At 45.1% G+C, this 13,639-nt stretch overlaps 3 protein-coding genes and 1 long non-coding RNA gene across 7 annotated transcripts; 1 reads left to right on the top strand and 3 right to left on the bottom strand.

The window, feature by feature from the left end:
• On the bottom strand, positions 1-1,680 carry LOC108147150. Its single transcript, XM_017273442.1, has one exon. It carries the CDS (start codon positions 1,678-1,680, stop codon positions 1-3), a length of 1,680 nt encoding a protein of 559 aa, XP_017128931.1.
• Positions 1,681-3,796: 2,116 nt separating this feature from the next.
• LOC108147072 lies at positions 3,797-5,434 on the bottom strand. The gene has a single exon (XM_017273361.1). The coding sequence runs from the start codon at positions 5,432-5,434 to the stop codon at positions 3,797-3,799; it is 1,638 nt and encodes a 545-aa protein (XP_017128850.1).
• Positions 5,435-5,822: 388 nt separating this feature from the next.
• On the bottom strand, positions 5,823-7,490 carry LOC108147149. The gene has a single exon (XM_017273441.1). It carries the CDS (start codon positions 7,488-7,490, stop codon positions 5,823-5,825), a length of 1,668 nt encoding a protein of 555 aa, XP_017128930.1.
• Positions 7,491-8,058: 568 nt separating this feature from the next.
• LOC108147140 lies at positions 8,059-11,824 on the top strand. 4 transcript variants are annotated; one of them, XR_005977650.1, is made up of 4 exons: positions 8,059-8,210; positions 8,281-8,339; positions 11,251-11,550; positions 11,600-11,823. It is a non-coding gene; the product is annotated as an uncharacterized LOC108147140 (long non-coding RNA). The 4 variants fall into 4 exon arrangements; XR_005977651.1 differs by having other exon boundaries at positions 11,251-11,824; XR_001774513.1 differs by lacking the exons at positions 11,251-11,550; positions 11,600-11,823 and adding an exon at positions 8,388-8,937.
• Positions 11,825-13,639: the final 1,815 nt, after the last annotated feature.

Genomic DNA, 13,639 nt, shown 5'->3' on the forward strand with positions numbered 1-13,639 from the left:
CTACAAGCTGTTGAGAAATACGTTGGTGTAGATCAGAAGCAATTCGATGGTGAATACGGCGGACGAAAGGCCCACCCCCACTGCGAAGTTCAGCCAGCACAATCGAAGGTCCTTGATCCGCAGGGACTGCAAAATGGTAGTAGAGCTGTAGTCCTTGATGGTCATGCGTCCCGCCCTGACCATTTCATAAAAGCTGTGTGTCATCCAGTGGTCGATTAGTCCAGCCTGTTCCGCCCGCAGGCTGAACAGATGAAGGGGTCCACGGTAGATGGACTCCGGAGCTAGTATCAAGCCCCTTGACGAGGCTCCACTGAAGCACATGGTCTTCGAGAAGCGGAAAACAGGATGGTCAAAGTGCCTCTGCTGGGCGTCGATCACCTTCCATTTGACTGTGGTGATGGTGTAGGCCCAACTTGCATTAAAGTAGTTCCTGTGGTCGTACAGTTCATTGGGATCGTCACTCAGGCGAAAAGCTGCAGCGTACTTTGCCCGGAATGCGCCGTCCAGAAAATAAAACTCGTTGCGCAATCCGAAGATTTTCAAATCCGATTCCAAGAGGTCATCGAAACTTTCGATTCGTTTGTGCAGTACCGGGGATATCAGCAGGGAGAGCAGCTGTGCGGAGCTGGCGCAGAGCAGCACCAGGACAAAAATCCTTTGAGACACCCGATTTAATCGGCCCCGAATGGTGAAGCCCATAAATGTAAGCAGCCAGGGAAGTACCAGGAAATGCAAGACACAGGCCAAGAGTAGAACAATCGCTGTGCCAGGACTCAGAACATGTCCGAACAAGCTGTCGACACTTACAGGCTTCTCCACGGGCAACATGGTGCACCAACTGGAGAACAACAGAGGGTAGCTATAGTCGCGGTACCTCTCCTCGTGCTTGAAAGCAGTCATGGTGGTGGTCAGCCCGATATCCGAGCTGCCGTTCCGGGTAAACTCTATCATGTATTCCGCACTCATCATCTTGACTTTTGACCATGTGGGATATAGAATCTTAATGTTTGCTCGCATTGTTCCGGCAAACTTGTCTATAATGTGCCACATGAAACCGCCTAGTCGATATTCGCCCATCCGATCTTGATAGTCGAATAAGTTGGGAGGCGATAGATCAGGTTGAACGCGTAATTGGTAGCCCCGTAGATCCGCCATCTGGTTTCTATAGATACTGGCTGTGGAGACTGCCGAAAAACGCTGCTTGACAAGCTTGAAATATGGAAAGGCCAGGTAACTGAAGATGGTGAAGGGGCGAGTCCAACCCTGGAAAAACAGCACCACATTTAGCATACTGTGCTGCTGGCAAAGCAACAGAATTTGGGAGGCCAGAAATGAGCTGCCCTTGCCCTGCGTCTCGATGAGGATTTTGACCGACCTTAAACGCGTCAAACTGGTGGCCAAAAGCTTGAGTTGCTCTTCGTAATAGCTGCTAGATAAGCAGGCCATCACAAAGAGGTTGCGGCCTTGTTGGTTGTACAATCCTGGGAAGTCGTCTGCCCTCCGCCAAACAATCTGAGGTTGCTGAGATAAGCTAGTCTTGACTAGTGTCTCCCAACTGCAATCGACTCCTGTGGGGTTGAAGTAGAACACTGTCGTCTCCAAAGGCACCAAAATCCGCAGGACTAAGCCATATAGATCGAACAGCTCGGGAGCAGGACTAAAACTGCGGTTGGACAACATTACACAAAGTGAATCCGGAGAAGACTAAAGTAAACGACTCCAGACTGGAAGCGACTCACTGGCTATCAATGTTTGCTTTGGAAATCAAGTGATTATCACACGTAATTATACGGGGACAATTGCAATATGGGAATTGAAGTTTGTCCAGCGATAATCAATGCGATTTCGCTGCGGAACGGTATGAGTTCAAGGCGAACTCCCAGTTTGTTGAAGTTACGATTACTCGTATCTGGAAATGTCTCTGCAGTCATGTAAAATCCATAAATTCCTGACCTTTAAACTTGTGGGCAAGGCAACCGCAACGCAGGCGAAAACAGACCGAAATGCTGTGAAACAAAACAAAAAGCCAGAGAGAAAATACGACAAGCCGAGCCCAGAGGGCCAGCTGCAGCTGTAGAATTTTTAAGCCGAAATATTTGTTGGCTTGATATGCCTACCCTGCCAAAGGGTCTTTGGTTTTCTTTTTATTAGGTGAATCAGAAAATAAAGAAACTTTTAATATTAAAAGTAACACTATGCTTAAGTTTGCTGGGAATTTAAAAGCTCCTTGGATAAATACTAACCTGTGTTAGTGAATTAAGTGCAATAAAATCAAACTGAGTAGTTTTAAACTTGCTCCTTATTTTGAAAGAATAAAAACATGTTACGCAAGCGAACTCAATAAATGAGCATTTAAGCACTTAAGCATTTAAAGGACTTTTCACTGAGGGTTTACAAGAAGGTTTTTAATATTTTTAATAGTTTTAAGGGTCTCAAAACTTCGGTGATGGCCGTCACAGCTCCCGACTTGTTTCGGCTGCCATTCAAAGTTCAGGCGGCGTCTCTTTGGCCGGCCAAGAGGTTTTATGGTCGAGGCTGGCTCAAGCCTGATCCTTCTTGGCAGCTGACAACACCCTCGCATCCGTCTTGCGGAGAAAGTTTTGCGGCCCGCTCACGCGTGTTTTCTACTCCGCTGACCTTCGCCGGCACAGATCGTTTAATAATTTGCAGCAAATCGCGAACCGCGAATCGATTGTTGGCCACGACCGGGAATTGTCTCACATGTCGTGCGGATCTTGCCCCGCTCGATCAGCCGCGCTTTGGCTTGAGTTTTCCCGCCGATCACGGCCACATAATTCATTTCCCAGGCTTCGTGTTTGGGGAAATTTGTCAACCAAATCGTGGCACTTCTTGTGTGTCATAAATTGCCCTCAGCGTGCCAATTGTCTTAGCCCGAAAAGTCAAATCTAGTCATCGATTTTGCATGGGGCTGGATAATTCTAAAAGGTAAACAATAAAACTGGGCCAATTCATGTGCCCAAAAGATTCGATTCATTTGCCTAACTAGACGTCATTTGAAATTGAGATGTGCATGTTGCAACACACAACTGACAGCCGTGGAAACTAAGCGAAAATGCATCTTCAGCTGTCAAAATTACCAAAGGCCCAAATGTTGCAGGTGTTGGTTTAGCTTCTCCGGCTAAATAGTGCAAAATCGTGAAATCAAATTTGTACACGTTGCTGGCAGTCGATGTCTATTATTCGCTTTATGTTAATCAAAACGGGCCAGCCACTCAGAGTCAGCCACTCTCACACTGCGTCGTCCCACCAAAATGCAACAAAACAGACATCTAGCACAGACAACTCCGACACTAGGCCACAATTTGCTGGTTTTTGCTGCCAAGGCTTTTACATAATTTGGTGGATCTGCTGCGGTTGCCTGACGGCTGGTGGTGCTGGTGGTTCGTGGTGGCTCAGTAGTGGCTCATCTCCCCCTCGATTGGGGTCTCATTTCGTGGTGCCCGTCGTGTCGCTGCGGTGACTTCGTAGGAGGCAATTTGCATTTATTGCATTTGCCCTCGCAGCTCACAGCTCGCAGCTTGCAGCTCGAAGGTGTAAGACGGTAGGAAACCATTCAACAGCATTGTTAACTGCTGTCTCCTGGCCAGAAATCGGGGACTCGGAGCCCTTGTCACCGTCACGAAACAAAACACAAAAGTTTTCATTTGTTTTGTTGTTATTGTTGTTGTCCTGGCTTGTCTCTATTATTTACTGAGTGGTTGAGTGGATGAGTGGTTGGGAGGAGGGGTTTCACTCGATTTATCGGAAGCCATCGCCGTAATTGCCGCGTGGACAACTAAAGGCCCAGCCAATAGCTTATCCAACTGACAGCCAGCTCGCAGGCAAACAGAAACAGGCTAATTAGCACCCCATAACCGTAAACCATTAGGACGTGTCTCAGATCCGTAATGTTAAGCGTGTGGGCCTGGTAACGCTCCCCGAAAATGGCGAAATGTATCTTTCCCGCCCTCACCATATTCGAGAAGCCCCTGGAGACCCACAAGTCGTGCAATCCCGACTGCCACAGCAGCAGGATGAATCTGTGTAGCGGAGCCCGGTGGGCTGAGTTCTCCGGAATGACCAGGCCAAAGGGCACCAGTTCGTAGAAACACAGGTCCTTGGAGTACCGGAACAAAGGCCTCGAGCTGCGCTTCTGCAGCTCATTGTACAGCTTCCACTTTTCGCTTGTGACAGTATAGCCAAAGGAGGTGTTCAGCGCATTTCTCATCTCAATCAGATCCGCGGCCCTCGAAGTCAGACGAAAGGCGGCGGAGTACTTGGTGCGTTGGGTAAACTCGATGGAGGCATATTCCTTTTGAATCGAGATAATGCGCAGCGGAGATTCGATCAAGGCCGCCAGACTGTCGATCGGTGGCAGAGCTGGAGGGTGAGCAAAGAGATTGAGCAGTCTGCCCAGATAGTTGGTGCTAATCAGAGTGGCCAGCACCAGCCAGCCTATCCTTTGGAGCTTCCGATGACGTGGCCATCGACCACACACCATCTGGTGGATAATCCAAAGGAATATCATCAGGGCAAAGGTCGGAAAGGGCATAACGCGCGAAAGCAGCTCGGACACATCGAGGTACCTCTCCACCGGCAACATGGTGCACCAACTGGCCAGATTCACCGGATATGACATCTCGTGAGTGCGTTCTAGGACTCCCATCGACATGGGCTGAATGCTGGCAGCAATGTCTATAGCTCCGCTTCGGGCCACGTCCAGCAACTCGATAAAGTTCAGGGTCCTGCCATCCGCGTACTTATTGACCACCTGCAACTGGGCATTGTGTTTCTTGGCATAGGCCTCTATTATGTCCCACAAATAGCCGAGGATCTGCTTGTTGCCCTGCTTGTCATGGTACAGAATGGTGTTTGGCTCGGAGTAGTCCGGCATGGTTCGAATTACTCCGCCACGGAGGTCCAACATCTTATCCGGGTACAAATCAGACTCTTTGGTATTCTCCGTAAAAGAATAGTTCACCATTTTGAACTGTGGAAAGGCCACGAACATGCTCACTCTTTGAGTCTCCGCAAAGTCACCGAAAATAACATTGGCATTAGTCATTTCCTGACTCAGACTAAATTCCAGCACCTTCTGTACCAATAATTCGTTCCTGGCCTCCATAAGTTCAATCAGTACCCTGGCCTGTCTTAGGTATTTTAAGCTTCTAGACAGGCTGCCCAGTAGAGCTCGCCACTTTAATCCTGGAAGACAGGCCAGCACAAAGAGTTCCTCGCCGAGAAATCCGTTTAGGATCACAGTCCTATTCGATCGCCATATCACCAAAGGCAGGCCCCAAGTGGCCGAAGCAAGGGTATCCTCCAAGTGACATTTTTCTTCTACTGGGGCATAGAAGAAAATGCTGGTAAGCTCTTGACCGCGGCTTATTAGTGACACGAGCTTGGCGTAAAGACTATTACCGCTTGACGACATCCTAGAGAACTAACTTTTTCCTATCCATAGTTATACATAATAAAAGGTATTTTATTTGCTTTATTGCTTGGAAAGTTTCTGGGACGCTACACACTTAACTCTATTTACAAAGTACATTTACACTAGTACAAAAATCAAACATCAATAAACTGAATTGAGTTGTCTTCGATATTGGATACCCACTGGTGAATATTTACTTTGGCTCAGCATTCAAATTGTCAAAATTGCAGTCACAACTCCTCTCACATTACAATACATTGATTGTTACAAATTGAGCTTGAGCTTTAACTTGGCTATTAAAAACAATATTTCCATTAAAACAACATACCCCTTTTGCTATATAATAGGTAACCCATTATGTTTCTTATTTGCTGCCTGGACATGTTGCTTACAAGTTTCGTAGGCAAACATTTACCCAGTGGACAGTGAGCTCGATGGTGAAGACCACCGTTGAAAATAGAATACCCACCCCATAAAGCGCCACCACATACTGCCATTCCGACCAAGTAATCGGTTGTGCCTGACGGGATGAGCTGATGTCTCCGAAAAGAAAACGTCCTGACTTCACCATCAGGTAGTAGGAGTGGCGGTACCAGAGCCGAATAAGTCCCGCCTCGTGGAGACGCAGATTGAATTCCTTTAGTTGCTGGCGATATAGACAGTTGCTTTCATATATAAGCGAGAAAAGCGATAATTTCTGCACGCAAATGTCCTCCGAGTAGCGGAACAAACGACGCCGGAAATGCAGCTGAGCCTCCTTGTACAGCTGCCACTTCACGGAAGTCACCGTATATCCGTATGAAGTGTTGAAACTGTTCCGATATTTGGCCAAATCGTAGAACAAATCGTGGAGCAGAAAGGAGGTGGCATATCTGCTCCTCAGTTGGATGGGGAATTCCATGAACTCCTGTCGCAATCCCCTGATTTTTAGACCCGATTCCTCCACTTGCTGCATGTTGGTTATATGATTCACCTGCTGGGGTGCAATAAAATAGGCCGAAAGTTGGGCTTGCAGGAAACACAGGAGCGCCAGGTGGGCTAATGGTTTTAATAGGTGAAAAATGGGATTTCTTCGTCGAGTTCTTTGAGTTATCAGCTTGTGCAGCATGTAGAGGAGTAGCAAAATCAGCCAGGTGAAAGGTGAGTCCATTAACCTGCTCAGTGCCTCGTGGCTGCTAAGAGACCTTTCCGTAGGAAGCATCAGGCACCAATTGCCCACCATCATTGGATAGCTAAGCATGTGCCTGCTGATGCGGTGACCATAGGGTCGCAAACTGGCCGATATATCCACATTTTGGTTCCTTACCAAATCAAGAACCTGGACATATCTTAGGGACTTTCCAAAAACTGGCTCTCCTGCCAGCTCCAGGCTGCCATTAATATGTCGTGCAAACTCGAGCATAGCTTCCCACACGGGTCCATTTATCGTAAAAGAACCATTCAAGCCCTTTTGCACAATGGTATGTGGCTCCGAATTGTCTGGAAAGGTGCGTATGCCATGTCCTCGGAGATTTCCCAGCTTGTGGGGAAACAGGGTGAGGTATGCGTGATAAACTAGTCTCTTTACCTGCAATTCTGGGAACATTTCAAAGGCGTAGAAAGTCTTAGAGCTAAAAAAGTTCCACGATAGCAGCAGAACATTGGGAAATTTCAGCTCCTGACTTTGTCGAAATAGGGCGCTAGCCAAGTTCTGCTCCTCGGTCGAATTTTCCTCTCCACAATGCTGCAAAACCACTGGCATACTCCGTATTTGGTCCAGTATCAAGCTCAATGCGTGCAATACCTGCCTGTATTGAGTCAATCTCAGGCAGACCACTGCTAATATATCCATGTCCTGAAGGTGTCTCAGATAATGTGGGTATGTTTGGTCGGTCCACAATAAAGTCGTTGAGTTTTCGGTTCCCAAAACTTCTTCGAACCAGCAATCGCATGAACCCAAGCGGTAGTAGAGCAGTGTCCGGAATCGTAGTTCCACCCTCAAATGTGTCCAGAACCGCTGGAGAACCTCAGATCGATGCCAATGAGAGATCTCCACCAACTGCACTTGTTGCCACATGCCTCACTTTCGGACTTGTGGCCCATTGAAGGGTTGAGCCCTGCTTTTAATGCCCGGCAAGCATTGTTCGGTACGATTTGAAGTTGTCAGCATTTTTAGGGGCTGACTTGCAGAACCCTTTCGGCCACTCATTTCGAATGTAAATACAGAAGGAGTTTCGAGAACAATGCAATGCAGCGTATGCAAAGGAGCTCGCGCCAACGCTCGAAAGCAAAAGTTGCGACGCACAAAATTGTGGCTTTTCTGACCTGTCGCCAGAGTGACACAAATAAACAGAAAATATGCTGCCTTGGGAAGTATTCGATTGGCAGATACCCTAAGCTATAAAACGCAAGTCATTACGAGTTAAGAAATATATTATTTTTACAAAAAAAACCAAAAGTAACAATAGTAGTATAACAATAGAATAGTGTGTTTTTATTTTTAACACAAATATCAGAATAACTATAGGTATGCCAATAAAAAATTAATAAAAATATACGAAAACCAACTGTATTACATTTTATTTGAACCTTAAAATGCTTAAAAACAGTAAAATATTGAATATTCTAGTAACAGTTAGATACATAAGTAGGCCTACATCTATAAGTATGTCTAAATTCTATCAAATCCTGGGAATAGAAAGAAATTCAAATTGTGTATCAGGACCACAAAACCTTAATATCTATTGAATCCCCCTGAACCACAATATCTACTGGGCTTAAAGATAATTTGCTGGCGGTAAGTTTCAAATTAAGAAAATTCTGTAAGTACAAAAATATAAATTTTTTAATGAATTAATATACCCCAGAACCGCAAAATCTGGTGACAAGACAATTGCTTGCGAGAAGCTATTTTAAAAATAAGGAAGTAAGTAAAATTGAGAGTAGGTAGGAAATACAACAAATATAAATTAAGACTGAATTTATATACCTCACAACCGCAACATCTACGCGGTACAAAGACAATTGCTGGCGACTCGAACAACAAACCAGCGTGTTGACAATGGTCAAATGCCCGGGCCAAATGTGAAAATGCAGCTGGGGATCGGCGAACCCGCTAACCCGCGACCCCTCTACTCGACGTGGAGATGGCATACCGGCCAAATGAATTGTTGTCTTCTTTGCCACTCCGCCGAACACACATATCCACTCCGCCACGAGCACACCCACTGCAAGGTGCGAGATGCAAGTTGCAGGCTGCAAGCTGCAGGTTGCAGGTTGCAATCTTCGAACGCTGGCTCCGCACAAGACTGGCAGCCATGTCCATGTCATCATCATCATCTGCACAGCGGCATTTTGCTGCTTGGGCCGGCGATGGTGTCGTCGTGGTCGTGGCACTTGTTTTATCGTCATTTTACAGGCATTTTTCATAAATTACAGTTTATTGTTGTTTGATAAACGGTCAGCGGTGGGCGCTACTTGTATTTTGTGACCAGCAGCGACACGCAAATAAACCAAATCCGAAATTACAGTGGTTTTATTGTATTAACATCGTTGTCGCATCATCGTCGTTGGCGTTTGCCGTTCGTGTTTGTCTGTTTGTCTGTTTGTCTGACTTGATAAGTTAAGCGCTGACATCTTTATGCACCTGTGTGGGCACCAAACGAGATATATAAATACATAAACTCGTATGTACTGTCCGCCAAACAGAAATCATGTGAAATGGGAAATAAAGGCCGAATTTTATGACCAAAACTAATGGCTTTCCGAGGGCCTGAGAACTTTTCCACTTCGAAACGCTCTCACACCCTTCAATTATTTCGGCAGTAAAATGAAATTATTTCGAGCTCCCCCAATATTTTAGTGGCGCTTAGAAAACACAACAAATATGAGCCGTAACTCACCCACTTATGATTTACGAGCCAAGAGTTGAGGCCCCCGAGGCTTTGTGGGCTTTTTGGCGTGCAAATTACCAATGCAAATATGCATCCGCAGAGTGTCCATTGAGTGGGGTAGAAGTGCGGTGGCGGTGGTGCGCACCCCTAAGATTTGCATAATTTTATGGCCACAAATTCCACTTAAACAACTTAATTAGATTTCAAAGAGCAGCCAGCAAAAGGCTGATTTGGAGGCACTTAAATAAATAAACAAAATTCGAAAATGGAGAATGGATGGCATGTCCCTTTGGGGCAGCCGCGGCTTATTTATGAATGTGGCCAGCGCCATTTTGGCCAACTCGATGGCCGAGTGGCGTCGCACTGGACCCGCTAAATGGCCCCAAACTGGATATGGATCTGGAACCCGGACCCAGTCAAAGACCAGACCAGACCCACTTGGCCCGGCTCGTTGGCCCCCAACGCTCGATCTAATGGCAGCTAATCTAGTTAACAGTTTTTCAATTATAGACGATTTGGTGCAGCTGATAATAAATGCGATAAAACATATTTCAGGCCAACGACGCCAATTGGCCAGATTACATCAGAGATTGCGGGCCGCGCTTGGGCGTAGTTCGGCTGCAATTGTCAAAACCATTTGGTCTGGGCCGGGCTCATTTGTTGGCCATGTTGTTGGCTGGCTGCGGGCGCTAATTGATTTGCCAGCTTGTACGCGCCAAATGTGGATCATTAAAAACTTAATTAGCGGTCGGCATTCATTAGGGCTCGGACCGCCCTTCGACTCGATCGCCCTCTAATTACACATTCTGATCGATCCAATCCGATCCGATCGTTTGGCCAATTCAATTTGGTAAATCTCGCAATCTGCCAAAGAAATTGCGTATTGAGAAACCCGAATTGTGGTGATGCCCCGGGGTCAAGCAAACCAATTTTTTTCTCCGTTTTTATTTTGGCAACAAATAACATTAATGAGCGTAGAGCTGGCTGCACCGCTAACCCAGTTCAAGTGGCAGGCCAAATGTCAGTGGGCATTTTCTGATAAATGTGCCACATGGCAGCGAAACGAGCAGCCACCAAACGAAAATGAAAATGGAAATGAAAATGTTGCAAATGCAGGGCAAGCACAGCCCCTCCCGAAAGGTTGTCCGCCCGTCACAGTCACATCATAATGATGCCCTCGATCCGCCTTGGATCCGCTCCAGGGCGAGATCCAACCTCCGTCCAAATCGTGCGCCGTCAACGAGGAATATGTCAGGGTCTGGGGCCAGTCCAGATCCACATCCAGCCAGCTCTGATCCACTTCACTCCACTCCGTTTTGGCCAGATCCGATCCGACTCAAAGTGTGCCTGCTTAGCAAACACTGCAAAATGTGGCAAATGTGTTGTGGCTTTTGGGTGTTTGTACCCTTTCCGATGGTTTAATTAGGGCCACTTGAAGTCTATTCAAAATTCCAAAAATGGTTCGTTTTTCTAATGCAAATGTTACAATAGAATATTTTTATAACATCGTGTTACCTGCTTCAGCTACATTATTTTACAAATAAAATACGTTTGTCTTTGGAACAAAATATATAATTTCAGTTAGTTTACAAGCAACGAACACAATTAAAAAATTGGATCATTAAAATAATAGCAATTTAAAAAGCATTAAATAAACAAATTTCTCTATTAAATACATTTTTTTTTAATTTACACAAGCTGATTCAGAATCAGTTTAAGTAAATGCATAGATTTTTTGTATTATTTAAGCTTAATTATTTTTTACCCTTGCTTAAGTGGCATAATTATGTAGAATTTTAAAAGCCACTTTTTTAAATAACGAAATTTAATTTTATTAATTTCTGCTTAAATTACCTTCCTTATAAGAGTATTTACAATGTTTTAATAAAAAAGTATTTTCACCCATTTCTGTGATCTCTCCTTGACGGTCTGTCGGCGTGACAGCTTTGGGCCTCAAAAAGTTGCCAACTAATGTCGAAAAACTTAGTATCGACCTGGCCCAAAACCGGCACACTGGCATATGTCCAATTTCGAGAGCCTCCGGCGCTTCTGCTGCAGCGGATTTCAAAACTGAATCTCAGAACTCGCCATCAATCGATCGCCCCACTATCTATTGTTGCTGTCGTTGCTGGGTTGGCCTGGCAGTCAATAAAATTATGAATGCCACTTATTAGACCGCACTATTTCTGGGCAGCGCTTCGCTTCGCCTCACCGGATCGCCGGATTGCTGGAGCTGCAGTTGATGTATGTAAATATAATGAAGCGAATATCGGGCTAATTAAAATAAATTCAGGGCGTGGCGAGCTCTCATGCCGTTTGCAATTAAATTAATTGCCCGCCATTGCCTAGCCGTCGACGGCTGACTGGAGTTGCATAAGTCGGCTGCCTCTTGGCCATTTGAGGTGGCTATTGTTGGATGCGGAACTGCGGCCCCAAAGAAAAGGAAACGGCAATTGAGTTACTGATCCAATTTGAAATGAACTCGGGAATGATAAATATAAATTACAGCCTTATGGTTTCAAAAGTCATATTATTTAATACATACCATTGCTCTGGTTATTTTTCTAATAAATAAAAATGTATCAATTATGGAATGATTTATGGGTTATACTTACTTTTATTTGGAGCACTGCCATAATTCTGTTGAATTTTACTACCATCTTATAAAGATTTTTGAAAGCATAACATATCCAACCTTAAACTTAATTTAAATGCATTCATAACAGCACCAATAAAATTTTTTTATTGGCATAAACGTACCAAATCAAAGCAGCTTTAATGATTATTAACATTCGAAGAAAAACTTGATTTCGCATACTAACATAAGCTCGTAAAATTCTAGATTGAGCAAATTTAAAGTGGCTCCGCTAAATTATATTAAGCAATCAATTTAAAATCAGAAAACAAAACTAGGCGAACTATTGATTGTTTTTATTAGAAACCAAACTTCTAAATTGAAAATCAAATACTTTTCTGCAGCACTTTTGTTCAGCTAAAAATCTCTTGAATTAAATGAAGAACCCTTTTTTAACTGATGTAATTCTAAATAGCAAACGTTTTCTGGTTCAGCCAAAGATTTTTTTATTTAAACGGGGGAGTGCTATCATGTTTGTAGCAGGTGCTGAAATGTATATGCCATGGATATGGTTCGAGCTGGTAGTGCTCGGATTTTCACTCATCGTTCCGTTTAAACAACAAAACCAGGAAGTCTATGACAATTATAAATCATCTTCGCCTTGCATTTTGCAGCTGTCATGATGAGCACTTCACTTGCCAGCTCAGCGGCAGCAACAGTTGCAGTTGTTGCTCATTACACCAGCAACATCAAGAGCAGCAGCAGCAGCAGCAACATCATGAGCCAGTGCAACACCCACCACCCCGGCAGCAAATGGGGCAAGTCAAGTGCTCAGGCAAACAGGGCGTCTAGCCGTAATAGTAGTATTTGCCCCTCGACAGCCTCTTTTGCCGCTTTTGTTTGCTCTTCCGACTGACGCAGCTAACTGGATTCCGTTTGTGGCTTAGATAACATTTGGCAAGCGGCAAGTTGATGTCAAATTTCTGGACATGCAGCGAAAGGTTCTTAAATTAGAAAAGCGTGTGCTGGCAATTCCTGAGACCTCCCCTCTCCGTTGCGGTTGGCCAAAGTATTTTCACATGTTCACTGACTTTGGCTCTGCAACTTTGGCTCTGGGTCGTCGTGTCGAGCTTTTGCTGTTGTTGTTGCTGTTGCGTCTATTAAAATGCTATTTTGACTGGAGTAGTTTAGCTGAACAAGAAGGGAGGCGGCGGAGTCATCATCATTTCGAGTGCTGAAAAGCATTTTTATGTTCTCGTGGCGTCAAGTGCCGCAGAAAAAGACCGAAAAACAAGAACAATGTTGATGATAATACTAACAACAGCAGTCAGCCAGACTGCAACTGCGCGGCGTGCAAATAATGCAATTTGTGCAATGCGCCATCGCAAACGTGGGAGTCTAAAAAGCTGGCTCTCAGCCCGGAGACTGCCTCATTTTAGTAGCTTCCCCACTGAGCAGCCGGGCCAAAAACCAAAAACCACTGCCAGTCAGTCAGTCACTCAGTTAGGCAGTCATCCAGGGAGCTGTTTTTATTTTTTGCCCAGCATTTTCCGCAGTTTCTGCAGTTGCAGTTGCAGTTGCTGTGTGGCCAACGTTGATTGCATTCTTGAGGCTGCCGCTGCCGCTGCCGCAAAACAAATAAGTGCATTTAGTGTTTAACAAATGTTCGCGTTTGCGCTGATGGCGATGTTGATAAGAGCGGGCAGAATGGATTAACAGCAATAAGCCCGGTCCGATGACAGCAGCGATCAGGCAATG

The sequence above is a fragment of the Drosophila elegans genome, unplaced genomic scaffold (genome assembly GCF_018152505.1).
Source record: "Drosophila elegans isolate 14027-0461.03 unplaced genomic scaffold, ASM1815250v1 contig_476, whole genome shotgun sequence".
Taxonomy (NCBI): Eukaryota; Metazoa; Arthropoda; class Insecta; order Diptera; family Drosophilidae; genus Drosophila; species Drosophila elegans.

Coding starts and splice junctions, on each gene's coding strand:
- LOC108147072 (XM_017273361.1), bottom strand. CDS start 5,434: ATGTCGTCAAGCGGTAATAGTCTTTACGCCAAGCTCGTGTCACTAATA.
- LOC108147149 (XM_017273441.1), bottom strand. CDS start 7,490: ATGTGGCAACAAGTGCAGTTGGTGGAGATCTCTCATTGGCATCGATCT.
- LOC108147150 (XM_017273442.1), bottom strand. CDS start 1,680: ATGTTGTCCAACCGCAGTTTTAGTCCTGCTCCCGAGCTGTTCGATCTA.